At 53.7% G+C, this 19,574-nt stretch overlaps 1 protein-coding gene across 1 annotated transcript in view; it reads right to left on the bottom strand.

The window, feature by feature from the left end:
• LOC136005890 (hydrocephalus-inducing protein homolog) overlaps positions 1 to 19,574 on the bottom strand; it is a gene marked incomplete at its 5' end in the record, with an annotated part of 40,813 nt that overhangs the window by 14,186 nt on the left and 7,053 nt on the right. Inside the window, 9 exons of the mRNA XM_065663781.1 lie at positions 585 to 825; positions 2,333 to 2,571; positions 5,390 to 5,542; positions 6,914 to 7,078; positions 7,537 to 7,672; positions 8,945 to 9,045; positions 9,628 to 9,863; positions 10,483 to 10,558; positions 18,398 to 18,588. Of these exons, the coding sequence (XP_065519853.1) occupies positions 585 to 825; positions 2,333 to 2,571; positions 5,390 to 5,542; positions 6,914 to 7,078; positions 7,537 to 7,672; positions 8,945 to 9,045; positions 9,628 to 9,863; positions 10,483 to 10,558; positions 18,398 to 18,588 (1,538 nt within the window). The remainder of the gene's footprint in view (positions 1 to 584; positions 826 to 2,332; positions 2,572 to 5,389; positions 5,543 to 6,913; positions 7,079 to 7,536; positions 7,673 to 8,944; positions 9,046 to 9,627; positions 9,864 to 10,482; positions 10,559 to 18,397; positions 18,589 to 19,574) is intronic.

Genomic DNA, 19,574 nt, shown 5'->3' with positions numbered 1-19,574 from the left:
TCCCCACACAGACAACTGGCCATTTCTTTAGTTACTTTCTGCCTGGGCTCCCAGTCTACCTCTAACTTTAAGGCCAGCTGAGAAAACTGGGGCTGCTCAGCCTGGAGAAGAGAAACCGCGGGGAGACCTCAGAGCAGCCTTCCACTAGCTGAACGGGGCCTACAAGGATGCCGGACACGGACTCTTCTCAGGGACTGCAGCAACAGGACAAGGGGTAATGGACTTAAACTCAAACAGGGCGAGTTCAGGTTAGATACAAGGAAGAGGTTCTTCACTGTGAGGATGGTGAGGCACTGGCACAGGTTGCCAAAGCAGTGGTGAATGCTCCATCCCTGGCAGGGTACAAGGCCATGCTGGACAGAGCCTGGGGCGACAGTGCCTTCAGGCCATGTTTTGCTACCACCAAGTTGGCTTTATGGTAGCCATGGAACTCAAAAAGCCTCAGCAACTGATGGTGGCGAGCATGGAAAGCAACTGGTGCTGCCACGGTAACTTATGGCAGGAAACCAGGTTCTCAGAAGCACTTGCCCATTTGCTCAGGCAAATGTCAAGGGGCTGCAGAAATGCCCTGATGCAGAACTCACCTGGGGGGTGCTGCAGGAGCCTTTCAGCACCACCTCCGCTGTCTGGCCGGGCATCAGCTCCGTCCTCAGTGGCTGAAGCTTCAGCACGGGGCCACAGGAGGAAACCTTGCCCTTGCTCTTACTGATGCGAGGGAGACGCTTGCGCTGCTTAAGTGTGGTGCCACCTTCTGTGGTCCAATAGAGCAGATGGGTGCGTCGTCCTTTGTTTGTCATCTTGAAGCGGTAACAGCAGGGATCCAGGCTAGAGGAGAAGCAGAGACACAAAATGGCAGGGGAGCTGCTATTTGCCACTGGTCACCCAGCTTCAGCACCCTGAGGGCACGACCTGACTGCACACTCGGCTTCACCAAAAGCCAGACCTTGGCTGCCCCTAGGTTTGTCACCATCCAGCAGCTGCTCTGCTGGCACCCTTCCAGCAAGGAAGAGCTTCGTAAAGAGCCGGCCCCACATGCAAGTAGCTGGAGGAACAGCCTCGCTGCCACTCCACCTTCCCCTTGGGAGCTGTTGTTCATGCCTCTGAGGCGTCTCGTAGGGAGCATCCAACCCTCATTGCCCCCAACGTACCACCCTCTGGTGGCGGCTCTGCAGCCGACAGCAATGGCAACAGCTCCAAACTGATCCCGCGGGCAATGACATAAAGGGGGGCAGAAGACAACTACATGAATCACATGGACACTGTCCCCTCCATTGTGCAGCCAGCTTGTGGCTGCACTGAGCACAGGAAACTCTGGACAAGCACCAGCCTCCCTGCGATGTCCCTGCGTACGTGGAGGGCTCGTGGGTGCGTATTTTACCTCTCCAAATCTATCCCAAGTACTTAAGGTAGGATTAAGCTGCTCTTTCTACCCCAAGAATTCAGGTATCGGAGCACCACGGACCCTCTTTGCAGCCACAGAAAGGAAGAGCCACCCCAAGAAGACTGTTCTTCTCTGAGGAGGTCTCCAACACAAGGCAAACAGCACTTTTTTCCTCCTGTCTCCAAGAACATGACTGGTTTCAGACACACACGTTGGGACCACTGAATCCTCTCCTTCCAGCTCACCAATTTCAATCGAGACTCTTCATTTATCCCACTCCACCTCAGCAGACTTCCACACTTCCACACTTCCTCCCCCTTCCAGAGCTGGTCCTGCATCCACACTCGCTTGCCCGTGCCTCGGGAAGCAGGCAGGAGAAACCAGGGAAGAGCCACCACGTCTAATAAAGAGCAACCGGGCACGGAGTGGGGGAGAGGAGCCAAGTGGGGGATGACACAGGGCAAAGAAATTCTGCTGCTCCTCCAGGGCTCCTGGCCAGAGGGGAAATAAACCAGCGCCATTCATTCAGTCGAGGAGCTGCTAACAAGCTACTGCCCAGGCTTGCTGCTGCTCTGAGATCTTACTCCAGACGGAATGGCAAAGCAAGCAATATCACTGCAGAGAGAAACATGTCTGTACTTGTAAGGCAGCATTTCTCAGCTGGAGGCTTCCAGGACCTGCTCTCTTCCTCCAAATCTTTGTTTGATAAAGTGAGGAGACAAATGGATTATGACTAAAGACAATTCAGCAACAACTTAGCAACTGCTCTCCAGCTCGGTGGCTTTCAGAGTACCTACTGACTTGCAGATGGCCATAAAATGTTTCCAAAGGAAGCCCTGTGGCTTCAGGGAAGCAGAGCCAGGACTGTGAGCACTGAAGAAGCTTGAGGGACTGCAGCAGAACTCCTCCTTGCTGAGCCCATGGGGAAGTGGGAGCTGAGAGATTCCCTACCTGAAGCAGGGCGCCAGGTTGAGCTCCGGGCCAAAGGGTTTGTCAATGACAATCGTGGTGCCAACGCCAACAGCCTGGACGGGGATGACGTAGGCACGACTGTTCTCAATGAACAGCACCACCTCGTCCTTGAATTGCTCCGTGTCATCCAAGTTTGCAGTGACAGCCAGAGACACCTCGGCCTTGGCAGGGATCACTCCCTGACTGGGTCCAACGGTCCAGCACGAGTCTGCACCAGCCTGGAAGACAAACAACACTCATTTAGGACGGAAACCACGGACCTGGCTGCCACCAGCCAAGGCCTGCCCAGGCAACACGTTCACACCGAGCCAGCGGGTGTGAAGATTCCACTGACATTCATGTACAGCTTCTCTGGCTCGTGCTGACACAGGGCAGCTCGCTTGGAAAGGAGCCCTGAGAGCTCCGCTCCAAACGTGAATCTGAGAGTCTGCTCCCTGACAAAGCTCATTTATCAAAGCTTGGCAACAAGCCCGCCAGAAAATTGTACCCCAGAAACTATTCCTGAGGAATGAGGATGGGGGTCTCGACGGAGCCAGACCTTCAACTCCCTGGCGTGACCCAGCACAGCCCTGCTGGGCCCGCCCAGGCCAACAGCCCACGCCAACAGCCCAGGCCAGGGGAGGACGATTTGCATCCTCTCCTCATTCTTTCAGTCAGCATCTGCTCTGGCTCCAAGGGGCAGCACCGTGCATTGCTGAACAGGAGACCTGCCAGGGCCACAAGGCTCTGCCGAGACACATTCCCTTGGGTTTCTAGGTCAGCTTCTGCCTGCCCCCAATCCAGCCTGTGTCTCAGAGACAAGAAACCTCTTGGAGCCACGCTACAAAATACCCCCACTTTCAAGACAAATACCCAACCTCTGATAACATCTCTGCTACTTGCTTATCCTTGAGTGCGCCGCAAAATGATGCCGTAGCTGCATGCACTGCATGCACAAAGACAGTGGCTATTTCTGACCCTATAGCAGCTTCTTGTACTATTGGGCATCAGAGCTCCTGAGTAACCAGTAAGGGCTGGGATCCACCACTTCAGAAGTTCACCACGATAATCAGAATCTTATCCCAGCACAGACGTCCATCGTGAATGAAAGCTTCCACAATCTGGTTACAATGGACACCAGTGTGCAGCTGACGGATGGAGGGAGGGAAGGAGAGAGGGAGGAAGGGACGGATAGCTGCCCCAAGGGATGACTGAGGAGACACCACAATCAGCTCTCTTGAATCTGTTTACAGATGAGTCACTGAAGTGATCTGGTCACTCTGGCCTTGCACAAGTGGCAGAGGAAGCAGAACTCCACGTTACAAATGCAGCTGCACTTGATCAAGCCGTAGCTCTAGCGAGAGCCGTAGCTCTAACAACAGCATTCCCATTCCCGTAGCTCTAACAACAGCATTCCCATTCTCAGTCAGGCTGAGTCACTGTCCTCGTAGGGCTGCTCATGAAGGGGAAATAAACCCCGTCCTGCACCAGCTGGCTGCAGAGCCTTGTCCCAGGTGGTTCAGCATTCCCGGTGGGGGGGACCCTCTGTTCTTCATTTCAAAGCTGCTCCTTATCCACACAAACAGCCAGTGGCAGGAAACAGCCCAAAAGCACCCCGAGCCCTGCAGGAGGCGGAGATCAGAGCCTGAGGCTGGCTACATGCTCCCGCCAACAACCGGCCTCCTCCTGCCTCCTCAGCATCAGCATCTCCTCAGCACAAGCACGGGGACCACTGTGGTTTAGCCTCTGCCCCGAGCACCGTCAACGGGATGTTTTACGGGATCAAGGGGCAGAGCTTGTCTCCATTTGTGCTCCCTGTCCACAGCTCACCCCTCCATGATCGCATCTGCCCTCCCTGCCAGGCTGGGGAGGCCAGGGACACCACTCTGCGCATCGCGGCTCTCCAGGGCACGGCTACGGCTTGCCCAGCTGCTGCCAAGCGCAACATTTAAGAACCAAACTGCTCCTGCTTTGCCTTTGGGAAAAGCTCTCAGCTTGCTTCTAGAAGCACAGCTGTCTTGAAGACTTCTAACCCTCTGTAATTCAGTTGCCAATAGGCACAGCGCAACAGGACATGTTTGCTTTCCCCTGACGAGCAGAGTAACAATTGCTTTGCTTACCAGCAAGTAAGAAAGGGCACTGAAGGAGGCAGCTGCTGAGGGCACTGGGGTGCTTGCTCTTTGCAGAGGTCAAAAGCAGATTTTTATGGTGCGGACAAAGCAAGCTGCCTGCGAATCCCCCACTTTGAGGTTCTATTTAACCCCCAAACGCCTGGAAAAGCAGCAGGAGGGAAATTCAGCCCCCTCCTCCTTGCCCAGGGGGCTGAGCCTGTGCTCTCACACCCTGCTGGATGCCTCATGCGCAGACACAACCAAGTCCCCAGCCACAGGCCTGCGTGAAGCGGCTCCAGAACTTCAACAACCCAGCCTGCAGAAGAACAAACCTCCTCTCAAGCCCCTCACAGACGCCCCTCCGGTGGGGAGCACCCCCCAGACCCAGCACACGAGCCCTTCCTGGCTGCATCAGCCCCTGTCAGAAGACCCCACAACCTCCTTCTGCTCCGCAGCCTGTTCCACCCTGCCGCCTCCAGGAATTAAACAGCCTCTTTCTGCAGCCACATGCTCTACAATGTTACAGAGCACACAGGCTCTGCAGGTACACAACCCTTACAAGTCTGCTTCTGGGCAACAACCCAGCTGGTTTGACCCCCGAGGAGGTGTGAAACCCACTTCACCCTAAGCGCCTTGAGGACAGACCTCTCAGTTCATAAAACAAAGACTCTCACAGCTAAACGCCTTCCACAAAATAAAGGGAGAACTTGCAGAAATGAACTCCTTTCTGCTCAAACATCTCTGCAAACTCTGTTTTACTGACGGGTGCCCCAGCTACAAGTGCCCCCGGAGCCAGGCTCCTCTTGCTGCACTCGGATGGAACATCTGGCTTTCTCTCTCAGACACATCTCAGTGACGTGGAAATGTTGCATAGAAATAAGTGCTCCAGTCACAGGCTGCTATGGGCCACTCACTTGCTCTGGAAAACAGCCCCAGCGACACTTACCATCTTTGCCGAGAAGGATGCGGGGATGACAGACTGATTGGAGAGGTGAAGGGTCCGGGAAGCATCTTGTAGAACTTGGATGCTGCCAAAATTTATCTCACTTGGGTGCACGTGGACAACTGGTCCTTCTCCAGTGCTCAATAAATGGATTTCCTGCTCCAGGAGGCAGGCAGGAAAGAGAAAAAAACAACAGGGAAGGTTTAGAATGACTGGACAGCTCTAAGGGGGCTCGTAGGCTGAGGGAATTCTGACTGTTTGAAGCTGTCAGGGTTGTGAGGCTGAAACAGGAAGGCTGGAGCAAAGGTGGCACCTGGAGTGGTCCCTGCGGATCTGAAAGCCACAAGATCCCATTAGGAGGGGATACAGAACCCCCATCTCCCACGCATGCTTTTCACACCTCCTCCATGCTGTCAGCTCTCCTTCCGCTACCCTGCGCCTACGCCTGCTCCTTGTACTGCTCCATCATGCCATAAACCACCCTCCCTGACTGCTGCGGCTGCACAGCCACACTGCACAGGAACTTCTTCAACCTTCCCAAAGCTTCTCCTGTGAAAACCAGTAGAGGCTGGAAGCAAAGCTCTTCTCAGCAGAGATCATGCAAGTTAGTTGCCTCTCATTTGTGCTTGTGTGCATTCCTGGTATTACTTCTTTATTGCACCAAGACATTCATTATTAATTGCATCATTCGAGCAGTGTTTTTTTCTGCTGACAGCCTGAGACCCAAAAGTTTGTTCCTGCAGAAGGGGCACAAACTAGCGGAGGAGGAATGTGGATCCTTTTGCTAAACCCCCTTCTCACATCACTAAAACCAATGAGAATTTATCCAGTCTGGCGGGATTTCCCCAGCTCCAAACACCCCAAGCCTTAACCAGGCTTGTAGTGCCTGAAGAAGGGAGGGCTCTGGGGAGACCTTAAAGCACCTTCCAGTGCCTAAAGGGGCCAACAAGAAACCTTGAGAGGGGCTTTGGATAAGGGCCTGCGGGGACAGAACAGGGAAGGACGGCTCTAAATTGACGGGGGGGGGTGGTGGTGATCAATATGGGATCCTGGGAAGAAGCTCTTCCCTGTGAGGGGTGGTGAGGCTCTGGCACAGGTTGCCAAGAGGAGCTATGGCTGGCACAGGCTGCCCAGAGGAGCTATGGCTGCCCCATCCGTGGCACTGTTCAAGGCCAGCTTGGATGTGGCTACCAGCTCCCGAAGCTGCACTCAAGCCATAAGGCAGACCTAGAGGAAATGACACCCAGAAACTCCCATTTGTGCAGGCAACACCCAGCCAGGTTTTGACCAGCATTTGCGGGCTGCGAGCAGCAGCCGAGCACGAGCGCAGCGCCTTGAGGATGGATTGACCGGGCACAGGGTCACTCAGTCCCATGTCTTCTCCAGGCATTAGTGTTGCTTATGCCACGAATGCCTTCTTTCCTTGTAGACAACAGCCATAGATCATTTTCCCTGGAAGAACCCCTGTACGCTCTACATCCCACCAAGATGAGAGGCACAAAGGCACACGTCTGCCCCAGCACTCACCAGTGGGGATTCTTTACTCCCAAACACCGCAACACGAGCAACGGTGTCCTGCTTTCCCGTCACCTGGACTTCCAGTGTGAACGGGATCTCCACCGAGCTCTGAGGCTGGATAATCCCACGGGGCTCAGGGCTGGAGTACCACACAGCAGCAGCATCCTTGTTCTCCTATGAGGGACAGAACCAAACACGGCTTCAGACTGACCTTTGAGGAAACTTTCAACTCTTTAACATCTACCACAACGCCAACTCACACACGTGTCTAAAAATGCCTAGGAGAAAGCAGAAAGGCACAACTCAAGATGCAAGACATGTATGGGTTCAGCATCCCGAGGGGGGCCAACAGCTGCTGCCTCCACAACCCCCCGTCCCGTGCTGGCAGCCTCCTTGCAGCAGCTTTTCACAACCCTACAAGTTCTCCCGCATTGAAAGCATCCCAAAGACTTGAATATAATCTGCTTCCTGGAGAGTTTAAGCTGCTTCCTGGAGTTGATATTCAGGTAGCTTCCTGTTCCCAGCAAACCTTTAGGGTTGAATACGAACCAGCAACATCTTAACCAAACCCGTTTTTTCCCTAACAAACCCCTAGGTGACATTGGAGGCAGGAGGCGGATGCGATGCCAAACCTGAGGAAGAGCCCAGTAGCAGCCTGGAAGGTTGCTGTCGTTCACAAGGGTCAGCATCTGCTGGTAAGGGACTTTGAGAGAGCATCGTCCAAAGGTCAGAGCCGGGTGGAGCACTCGCAGCGGGGGAATTACACATCTAGGCAGAGAGATGAGCAAAAGGGAATTAGATTCTGACACAGCGTTGCTTACTTGTTTACTTCTCAATGAGCACCAAATGGAGCACGACCCATTTGTCACCGTCAAATAGACATTTGATACGCCTACAGTGAGAAACAGCCTTCAACTTCTTTTTACCCAACAACCTCTTGCAAAAGAGGGGCAGACCCTGAGTCACAGCATCACAAAAGCTGCTCAGTGCCCAGGCAGAGCACGGTGCCCTGTCCCAGGTCAGCTTTGCCCGTCCTTTGCCCCAGGAGGCTCGCAAGGACCCTCTCAATGGCCCCAGCGAGGTGTGAGCTCTGAGGGAGCTTTCCCACCGAGGAGCAGCGCTCGCCAAGGCTCCAGGAACACCAGACTCCAGTGTCTCAGGGAAAACACCGCTGTGTCCCTGCCTGAAATCCAGCCCTTTACCCCAGCAACGCAGGGTGCAGGCCACCACCTGCCCTGCGCCGTGAGCGATAACCCTCTCCCAGGCCCTGTGGCTGCCTTGCTCCTTTCCCCACGGGTCCGCACGCCAGCTGCTCCCATTTGCACTTGTTCTACACAACTGCAGCCCAGGCACTGACTGCACAACTCTGCCCGGGAGAGGGAACAGCACCGATGAAATGCATCCCTCTTGCCGTTGAACTGACGCCCACCGCAGCACAACAGGCCTGAATGTGGCTGAAGCAAGAACAACTTTGAGCTTAACTCCGAGAACATCAATGCTCAGCAGAGCCAGACGGAAGCACAAAAACCTGAGCTCACCTTCCACACCAAGGACTACTTTGTCTGTCACAAGATCTCGCCTTTACCTTTCCCTCACCAGTCCTGCCCTAAGCCCCTTGCCCGTCTGCACGGCCCCTCCTTAACTGAGGCAGACAACAGCTTGCAGCAGCTGCTTGCTGTGGCCCAAACCAGTCCTGGATTCTGGCCACAACCCAGCACAAGTCCAACACTTGCAGGAAGGAGGAGAGGCGGCCCTTTGGAAACATTACACCTCAAGCCCCCAGAGCAGGCCGATAAGGAATATAATCACAGTTTCCTGTAGGAGAAGGCCCTGGGCCGTGCCTGTGGCTGAGCACAAGTGCTGCTCATCCTGGACTGCTTTCCATGCGCTGCTGTTCTCCTGTCTAGCTGGGCAGAACTAGCTCATTGAGCAATGCTCCTCGTTTGGAGCTGGAGCCAGCCAGCTCTACGCAAGGCAGCACCACCTGCTTCTGGCAGATGCATAGGGAAAGAAGAGGGGCTGCAAGGGAAGCGTTGGTACCTGGCTCTGACGGGCAGTGATAACACCTCTCTGCCAACACCATCCACATCAACCACCAGGGCCAGCTTGTATCTCTTCACGGTGTTGGAGCACAGGGTGACCTGGAAGACAAGAGCATCAAATACTTCATCACTCCCAAAACCCATCGGCCATATGCAGTGCCCTCCACATCTCCTTCCACAGCAAGGAAAGGGAGGATTTAGTAGATATGAGGAAGATGAGGTATCAGGAAGAAGTTCTTCCTTGTGCGGGGGCTGAGGCCCTGGCACCGGTTGCCCAGAGAAGCTGCGGCTGCCCCATCCCTGGCGGTGTTCAAGGCCAGTTTGGATGTGGCTTGGAGCAGCCTCGTCTGGTGGAAGGTGTCCCTGCCCATGGCAGGGGGCTGGAACTGGATGAGCTGCAAGGTCCCTTCCAACCCAAAACAGGCTAGGATTCTGTGATGTTTGCCTTTAATTCTTCTGCTGGTTCATGTGTAGAGCACAGTCTCTGGCAGTAACAGAAGTCTTTGGACAATACCTGAATTACTGAATGCGCTTTGCGTTGCCAGGGCAGATGTAGAGCCCAACACTAGTGCCCAACTCTTACTCGCAGGATGCTCAGAGCCAGCAGTGCTAAAGCCCCCTCAATGCCACCGAAGCTCCAGCTCCACCTCTGAAGCACACAGGGCTGGACTCTTCGCGTACCTGGATATCCAAGTGTCCCTTGGCGCAGATGGTCCCTGTGCAGGGCCTGATAGTAAATTCAGCTGGCTTCTTGGCACCTGGGGCTCGCTTTCTCCACGACGGACCAGTGCTGTCTGACACCTGAGCAAAACTGGTCACGCTGGGTGCTCCCGAGCCGTCCCCAGGAATACGAAGGTTGAAGTTGAAGGGCACCGAGGAAGTGTTAGTGAGGCGGCAGCACAGGGTGCGAGGAAAGCCTGGGAAAAGGACACAACAGGAGTTTATTATCCCGTGACTCCTGGGGTGGACATCCTGCGGTGATAAAACTGCGCTTGGAGTTTGCCTCCTTTCAATGGCAATTACAGCTGATTGAGAAGCTCTGTGGGGAAGTCATCGTCAATTACGGTCCCTTTTACGCTTGTCACACAGAAATGCCACTCTGACACAAGTGTCTCTAACTGTGAGGAGCTCTCACCTCCCCCAGACCAGCACCAATTCCTTCTCAACCGTGACGGTGCATCCAGAACATTTACTCTCAAAAGTCAGTCCAGAAAAGTCCCTGTGAACTCCACAAACACTCCCACAGTTTTCGAGAGATAAAAGCAGTATGTTGTCATCAAAGAGATGATCCAGGAAAGGAAAGGAAAGATGAAATTGGCAGCCACAGCATGATGCAGAGCACTCTGAAGCAGTTTCTCCAGACAGGAACCTCGGTGCATCTCCTGGTTTGGGACAATCGAGACTGAGCCTGTGGCAGCTCACGGCCCACTTCACTGGAGGCAAACCTGATGCTTGCTCAAGAACAAGCAGGACCTGTGTCTCACCCTCCCGAAGGAGCGGGGACAAACGGCCATGCTGCACACCGCCTTTCATTACCCCACAAAGGCTGACATGGCTTCAGCTTTGGTACTTGCTTTCCATAATGGAAGCCACTGACACAATCGCAGCTGATCTGGGGGGTTGAGTTCACATTTAAACTTGAGACCATCTCAGTGAGAAGTCTGCGAGACTGAGGTGGAGAACCAGAATCTGCATCTCAGTGGAGAAGCTCTGGGTGCACAGCTGCCAGCTCTGTCAGCAGAGCTGGGCTTTTGGTGGGGAAGGAGGAGCCCATGTCTGAAGACATGGGCGCCCAATGCGGAGCTACTGCTTGGCCATGTTACCTGGGAGCTGACAACGAGTTGGCCTCACAGCACTAATTGATTTCTCACGCTAATGGTCAGGTGGGTAAATGGTGCCCTTGCCTCACAACAGCAAAATTCACCCAGGGCACCTACAACTTGCCTTCAACTCCCTTCTCCAGTTGGCCGCGGACAAGAAAGACTTTCACAGTCATTCTGTTGCTGAGGACTGGCAGATTGGGGCTGGACTGACTGTGAGGGACACCAGAGAACACTGACTTTCTACTCCCTCCGTTCTATTTGAACCATTCAATTGGCTCTGTGCCATTCTGTCTGGTTCTGTTTGATCTCATGATGGCAAAATACTGCCTAGCAGCTGGCAGTCCTGGTTTTGACATGCTGAAGGCGGCTATGGAGGAACACAAGTGACAATGCTGTCCTGGACAAGTGCTCCATCTGGGTAAGGCTCAGACCTCCCACCCTGCAGCCCAAGCCCAGGGCACACTCACCAAAGGAGACTTCACCGAAGCGGAGGGACGATACATTGAAATGAAACGCCGGCCCAGTGACACAGCCACTGTGAGGACAAAGGCAGAGGAGACATGGCCTCGGTTAAAGAGAACTGCAAAGCCTTCAGCTTTCCTTACCGTTCCGGTGGGTAAAAGCCAGCCTGAGAACCTCAGGGGGTTTCACATCAAGCCCTCACCCTCATGCTCAGCACAGCATCCAGGTGGACGGGAGGCAGCCAAAGCAAAGCGGTCAGCAGCCCATAGCTGCTTGTGGGGCTTGGGGCACAGTGTCATGCAGGGTATGCCCCCAGGTTGTTGATGGCCTGAGGAAGGACACCAAACAAGTGATGGCTGCGTGCCTCAGTTTCCCCATCTGTAATGTGTTGGACACAGGGGTGTCCCCAGTAAAGCACACTCAATGTAACTACCCTTCCCAGCCACAGCTTTCCTGCTTTGGCATTTCTTAGCTGGAACCGCTCTTCCCATGGAGTACAGGAACACCTTGCTCAGAAGATCTTGATCCACGCAATCTTTATGGGGGCAGGACTTTGAGACACGAAGCCGGGGGAGCCCCAGACATCCCTTGACAAGAGCCGCAACAGCTCAACAGAGCGGACAGTTGAATCTTGGAGGAAAACATCAGCCAACCACCAGGGCACCAGCTGACCCATCCAAGAGCAACACGTCTTAAACCACCCAACACAGAATCGTCAAATCATCTACGCTGGAAAAGACCTTTAAGATCATCAAGTCCAACTGTCACCCCAGCGCTGCCAAGCCCACCACTAATCCGTGTCACTAAGGGCCTCGTCTACACGGTTTGGGAACACTTCCAGGGATGGTGACTCCACCACTGCCCGGGGCAGTCTCTTCTAATGCCTGACCACCCTTTCGGGGAGAAACTGTTCCTAACATCAAGTCTAAATCTGCCCTGCACACACTGAGGCCATTTCCTCTTGTCCTTTCCCTTGTTACTTGGGAGAAGAGACCAGCCACCTCCTGGCTCCATCCTCCTTTCAAGTAGTTGCAGGCATAACGGAACCTGAACACACCGCATCTCCTCACCTGCCCTTAAATTCAGCAGACTTGAAGGCTCCAAACTCCAGGACTCACCAACATCCACCTGAATCACCACGTGAAGCTGCACAACACCCATTAATTTATTTCATGGTTGATGCCAACCAATGCCAGCTCTGCCTCTCAGCTCAAAATCAAGGACCACAGCAAATGGTGTGTTCAACCCAACCTATTCCATGGCTCCCTCTTGCTGACAATTCCACTTCACTTGCTGCTGCGGTCGCAAGGAGTCAGCATCAAACTGGAGTCAAGGTTAGTGTGGGCTCCTAGTGTGGGGATGCCAGGATGAGAGCCAAGATCAAGACCTCAGACAAGCCTTTTCTTTCTCAATGAGGTAGGTGGGAGATGACTACCCAGGGAGAGCTACAGATGTGGCCGCCAAGCTCTTAGAACCCTCCTCACCTCACAGTCAGCGTCAGAGGCTCAGGGGATCCCTTCACATTGAACTGGAATTCCTCTGTGAACTGCCCCACGACACTGGCATTGAAGGAGATCCAGATGGCCTGATGATCAAAAGGCAAAAGCATGCCCTCCCGGGGGCCAAAGGTGAAGCAGGAGCCCAGAGCTCTCTCCGGAGGGACCACGCTGAAGGGAGTCTCAGTAACTCCTCTGTTGAGCAGGAACACCTGCAGCAGCAGCGAGAAGGCAACATGGAAATACATGAGGAATCCTCTTTGCTTACAGAAGGCTCACTTCTTTTCTAGTTTAGCAATTAACATCTGTAAAAGGCAGAAGATGCTGAGCGCTGCTGCCAAATACAACAGGACGAGTTCTGCCTCGGGGTTTTTTTCCATGCAAAGCAGGGATAACTTCACACAAACAGAGCCACTCTGGGCTTATTCCCCTGACACAGAGCACTCCACTTGACCTGCAGTGCCAAGCGCCTGCTCAGCACCACCAAGTTGATTCAGACCCATCCCACAGCTCCACGAGGCTCGCTGCTGCCCGGGAGCCATCCGGATCCACCCCATGCCCTGCGCCCCGTCCTGCTCACCCTGTAGCTGTGGCTTGAGCCAACAGTCACCTCCCCGATGCTCAGCTGGTCACAGCTGAGTTGGACCTGGGGCCCGACGCCTTCCCCGCTGATGCACAGGGGCAGCCTGGTCTCACAGCCTGTGGAGGGAAATCTCTGTGAGTGCAATTCCCTCTGCTACGCGGCACTTTCCAGGTTGTCTCAGTGCTGCTGCTGGTCCCTGGGCTGGATGGAACCAGCTCTAGATGCTCCAGGAGAAGATACGGGACCCATCTCGTCCCTCAGGACATGCGCCTTGTGGCTGCTTTCTCATTTCTAACCAACCCCCTGGGCCGGTGTCTCAGAGAACCACAGAATGGTTTGTGTTGGAAAGGACCTTAAGATCATCCAGTTCCAATCCCTTGCAATGGACAGGGACACCTTCCACTAGAGCAGCTTGCTTCAAGTCCCGTCCAGCCTGAACTTGAACATTGCCACGGGTGGAGCAACTTCCTTGGGCAGCCTCTTCCAGTGCCTCACCACTCTCACAGGAAAGAATTTCTTCTGTATATCTAAACTAAATCTCCCCTGTTTAAGCTCGAACCCATCAGCCCTTGTCTTATCTCTCCAGTCCCCGATGAAGGCTCTCTCTCCAGTCATGGGAAACCAGCCTTCTCACTGAGCAGATCACATAAGCCATAAATGTACTGCTAACGTGCACATCCCTTGGTGCAAAGGCAACCGAGACCTCAAGGCTTACAGCTAAACTCCAAGGTGGGTCCTTTCCCTTACATTTGCTAGAGATGACAGAGCACAAGATCTTCAGTCTGAAGGCTGCTCTCAGCCACTGAAGCAGCCTAAGGTGCCTGAATCCTGGCTCAAATTTTGGATGAGCTCTCACTGCCATCCCAGCCTACTCTGCACACAAAGTGAGCATCACGAGAAGGAGGAGAGAGCCACGCCACAAAGACTCATCTTGGAGGTAACTGGTCTACAGGGGCCTGGTGCTCCTTCACTAAAGCTGTGTTGCAAATGCTGGCAAAGCCATGGCGGGAAAGCTTATTCCTTCACTGCTTGGTCACTTCTGGGATCAGGAAGGCAGAGCCAGGCATCCTGAGCCCTGGCCTCCGACAGGAGACCACCGGGAACCACGGTGACAGCGGCGTGTGCCAGCACTGCCCTGTTGAGCCCTCCAGAACTACATGAGGTCCGAGTGGGCTGGAAGAGTGTTTCTACCTCCTCTGTGGGAACAGGAGCAGGAGGAAAGAGCTGTACCTGAGATGTCACAGTAGACTGTCTCTTGGTAGACTCTGGCTTCTTTGGGCTTAAAGATCACATTGATTTCAAGGGAAGAATTGGGCAAGACATCTCCCTCCTGAAACAGAAGTGACAGCAAACCATTTATCTTCAAACATCACATTCTTGTTTCCACTGCAGCCCTGGAAGCCTTTATTTAGAGCATCAGCAAAGAGCAAGGAGCAAGCAACGCTTGTCAACAGGATTTACAGGAGAGCTTGGAAGCAGCAGCTTCCAAAGTCCCTCGCCTTTACTGGCACCCGGAAGGGGCAGTTTGTTCCCCTCAGAAGAGACTGAGCTCTTGCTCGCGGATTTAAGTCTGGGCCACGCTACCAGTTTCTGCAACTCTCTGCTGCTCTCGCAGAGGATCCTGGCACTGGTGCTCAGTCCCAGGAAGCCCTGCCACACATTTCAGGAGGCATCCCTGGTTTCTATAGGCTCTCACTTCCTGCAACTGGTTTAAGGAAAGGCACCTCTCAGCTTTACACGGGCTGCAGGAGCAACCAAGAAGAGAACAGCAGCCCCTTCCTCGGAAAACAAAATAGAAAAAATAAACTACTTTCACCCACTGTAAAAGAAAGAAGAGGTTGGGATTATTCCAGGGTTTACTCCAAGATGAGAAGGGATGCTGTGCTGCTCAGACAGCAGCCATTCTTCATCTCAAGACCATGCAAATACTCAGAAGGCAGGCTCTGGCTGATTGAAGGCCATGGGGTTTTTGCTGGCATCACCAGGAAAGTGAGCAGTTTTCTCTACCTATCTGCAGTTGAACTCAAAAAGCCCGTTTAAACCTGCCAGCCTCGTGTCCAGGCTCACAGACGACACTGGAAGGGAGACTCAGACGTGGTATAAATCCAGGTTTTAGGAAGGGATTGCTGTGCTTGGGCTCAATTTGGCCTCCTTTCCACCCAGGACCATTGCATTCTGCAGGTCAGTATGTGAACTAACAGTGCACCAGTGTCCTTTCTTCACCCCCGCGCGCTACGTGGGAATGTGTCCTTACAGAGAATAACTGATACCTCTGAACACTGTGAGGACACTCATGAAGTGCCCTTAATTCACAGCCCTTGCAGCAGAGCCCAGCCTGGGGTCGGCTCTTGCTGCTGTTCAGAAATGCTTTTTGCAACAAGTGCCCCTAGCCTCACCAGAAACCGGATGTCTCCTCTCTTGGCACATCAAGCAGCTGATGTGGGATCTGCCAAGGGACCTCCTTCAGAGATGAGAAGGAGGAGGAGCAGCAGGAAGGGAGGTTCTCAGCCATCACTTACCATGGGCACAATGGTGAAAATATCACTGCAGAAAGGCATGGAGCCTCCCTGCACCTCTGTCCCCTGGTTCTGGGAGCTGCAGATGGGAAGGGAAGGGTGTTCTCTGAGAGGGGGGACCAGCCCGTGCTCCGTAGGAACATCAACCAGCTTGTCCTCTTCCAGCCTCTGCAGCCTGTGCCATGGGAGAGACGAACCAAGCAGATAATTGAATAAGCAGCAGATTTGCAAAGCCTGTCGTGTCAGTGCACGAGCAGCAAAGCACTCGGCGAGGAAGAGCAGCAGCTCAGCACAGGGCTGACCCTGAGACACAGGCTCCCACATGGATCCCATTATTGCCGTTCTTCCCAGCACAGCAAGGAGTTTTACTCCTCACTGACGAGCTAACAAGAGGTTTCTTAAAGCTGGCAGCCCTCAAGAAAAAGCCTCCTGCATTGGGAGGGGAGAAGCAACTGGCTTTCAGCTGCTCGTTACCAGCATCACACTTTTCCCCTTCCCTTTTGCACCCACAGGGGTGAGGAGACAGTATCTGCACTGCCTTCCACCAGAGGATCCCGGTGCACTTCCAAAGCAAAGCAACGGATTTGGGCATCCCATCACTTCAGTGACACAAATGGGTTTCTGAGCATGAAAACAGAGGTGCCAAGAGACGAAGGGACTCTGCCCAGCATCACCTAGTAAAGAAGTCAGGACCAGCATCTCTGAATGCAAACCCTACGTGGAATCTTGAACCACCTCATCTTTTCCCTCGTTTTGGCCTCCACTGCAGAGCTGTGATGCACTTAACCTCTCCCTTTATTGGCGGCTGCAGCAGAAATCATTCTAGTGTTTAAAGATCACAAGCGGGAGATGAAAGGGGAGCCCTGCTGCAGAGCGGTTGCTCCTTGCTGGCACACTGCTGTCCCCCCTTCACGCTCCAGTCCCCTGGCCATGAAGAACCAGCGGGTGACAGCACTGGGGGACCAGGGGAAAGCTCCACGTGCAGCAAATCGAGGCAACGCCGTGTGAACGATCATCACCCAGCTAAATCCAAACGCAAAGAGAAGGGAAACAGGCAAGGACGTTACTTGCTGCACACACACTGAGCCTCGCGCACATGCTGTGCATGAGGAGGGCTTCCACACACTGGCGTGAGCAGCCCTCAACTCAAGCTCCGTCAGCAGGCCAGAATCACATCCCCAAAAGCGCTGCAGGAGGGACACCTTCTAATGGGCCATGTCTTTTGGGGTCACATCCCAACACAGGCTCCTGCACTGCCTCCTCTCAGGAAAAGGCCCTCTCTCCTCTGAGATCTCAAAAGCTTCTCTGACAGCAGGACGGTTACCTTGGACCATCCCCAAAACTACGAGTAAGGAGGAACCAAGCGTCGTGCTCAGAGTCAAGGACAGAGACTGGCACGACAGCAAGTCTCATACGTAAAAAATCAGGTTGAAGTGAACTCTGGGGAAAGCTGGTGGCTTCTGAGGGGACAGAGGATCACCCAGGGTCCAGTCCGAGACAGGCAGGTGGGGAGAGATGCTAAAGAAATGGTCCAGGGAAGAATCAAGGCAAGCTCACGAGATTTTCTTTTAACTCAGTGCGTTTGCACAGAACTCACACACTGTGTCATTAAAAACAGACAACAGTGGAAAACCAGTTCTGGCCTTTGAGGCATTTCTGACCTAATTACGCTGAACTTGATGTGCTCAAAGCCCTTGAAAAGTGCTGCAGTTCAAGGCAGTTTCCTGATCAGCTCTGGGTTCAGACTAACTCCTGTATATCTGCACCCATCTGAGCCTGAGAAGTCGCACAAGGATTGCCCAAGTCACATAAGCTTTAAAGTGTCATTTCCAGTTCATCCCCCCAGGCTGTGAGTGTTTCTCTGCTGCCTGAAATGGCAATTTCAAAGCTTTGCCAGAGACACCCTTGGAAGAACCTGCCCCATCTCTCACCACCACGACGACACAGGTTGCTGAAGCCCAAAAGCACTTCCAAGTCCTGGCTGCCCTCCCTTCCCCGCAGAGCCCTCCACATCTGCCCAGCCTATGAGGAAGGGGAGAAACACCTCGTTGGGCCAGAAACCAGGACACTGAAAGGCAATTCCCCAGCCTACGGCAGGACGGCCTCCACCTTCTGGGCCAACCAAGCACTCTACCCTGCCTGTGACTGGAAAAGGAGCCTGCCAGCTTATCAAAGAAGAAACTGCTAGAGTATCACAATAGCTGTGCCACCTGCAGCTCTTCAGGGCTACTGCTCAGTGCAGTCCCAGGTACCGAGTGCTGACACCTTCCTCAGCCTCATGGACCCTCCGTAGTGCACGGATCTCTGAACTCAATAGTTTGCCGCTCCCAAACGTGAGTTTGCCCTCTCAGGCAATCCAGTGATTGCACTCAACCTTCTCTCCCCAAAACATCATCCTCAGCTGTAGCACGGCTGGGACCGCAATGGCAAAGGTTAAGCTCCACGCTGTGCATGGGTTTACGTGCCCTAATCCGTTCAAAAGCCCCAACAGCCCTCTGAGACCGTGTGTTAGTTTTCCCCTGGGGCATCTATCTTTCTGAGACGAATCTCTCAAACAAACCTCAGCTTCTGCCGCTCCTCCTCTTCCTGATCAACAAAACGCTTCCACTGGAAGTGGGCCGTGATGGCACTCTGATTGTGGATGACCAGGGATCTTAGCTTTGACAGCGTGACAGAAGTCTTCTCAACTGTCAAGGAGCTCTTGTCAAGCCTGATGTTGACATTTACAGCTGTTCCACAAAGGCTTTTGTGAACATCTTCACCTGGAACAAAGCAAAAGCAAGTCTCGCCTCATCTCACTTGCTGACGGAAGTACAAGGAATAGAGCAATCTGCAGGCAACAGAAGAAAGAGCTGCAGTTTTGAGCTGCATAAGCAGTTCCCCGGATCAGGACACTTAGCATATCCTGACAGCTGCACATGCTACAGCATGAGGATGTCCTGGCACCACCTTAGGCACCTTATTTTGGGGGTCGTTCGCGGAGTTGTATCTTTTCAGATGTGCCCGGGTGCCCTTTGGGCTGCCATCCCACTCAGGTCACAGGGAATTCTACATCCAAGTCACTCAGTGATGCTGAGGAGCGCCACCTCAGCCATGCCTTGCCCAGGGTCTCCTGCAGGCAGGAGATGCCCCCAGTGTCGTGTCATCCTCATCTCCTGGTCCTGAAATATTGGGCATAGCTCTGATCTCAGAACCCAAGCGGGAGCATTTGAAATGCAATGGAGAAGGGCAGAAACAACAATGGAAACTACAGAGCAGCTTCTGTGCTGAGCTCTGCACTCAACAGGCTGCTACTGGGCCCTCGGATCCATCTGCCAACTCCTTCTTTGGCTCCTGCTACGGTCACAGCCAGGTGCCTCACCACTGCCCGCACATTCTTCCTTGTCAAACGTGCTGCTGTTACCACTTCACCACCGGAGAAGTGAGTCCCTTCACTAGGGTAAGTGTCCTCTGGAAGGCTGGAGACTTACTTCCAGCACCAGAGCAACACGCACAGCAGCACAGCCATTTCAAAGTGTTTCTCCAAGGTGGTGTTCACGACCTACCTTCAGACATCATTGCACCCTCACATTACTGACTCCAGCCAGCCCTAGCAGCAGCTTGCTCATAAACCTCACCACTAAAGAACTGCTGCTAACAAGGCGGTTTCTACAGAATCATTCCCAGGCTACAGCAAAGCTCAGAGCACCCTAATGGCTACCGCTGCCACAGTTACTGCTCCTCCTGGTCACAAGTCCTCAGCATGGCC

This window comes from Lathamus discolor, chromosome Z (assembly GCF_037157495.1).
Source record: "Lathamus discolor isolate bLatDis1 chromosome Z, bLatDis1.hap1, whole genome shotgun sequence".
Classification (NCBI taxonomy): domain Eukaryota; kingdom Metazoa; phylum Chordata; class Aves; order Psittaciformes; family Psittacidae; genus Lathamus; species Lathamus discolor.
The sequence above is the reverse complement of the archived record's forward strand: the minus strand, read 5'-3'. Positions and strand labels throughout refer to the sequence as shown.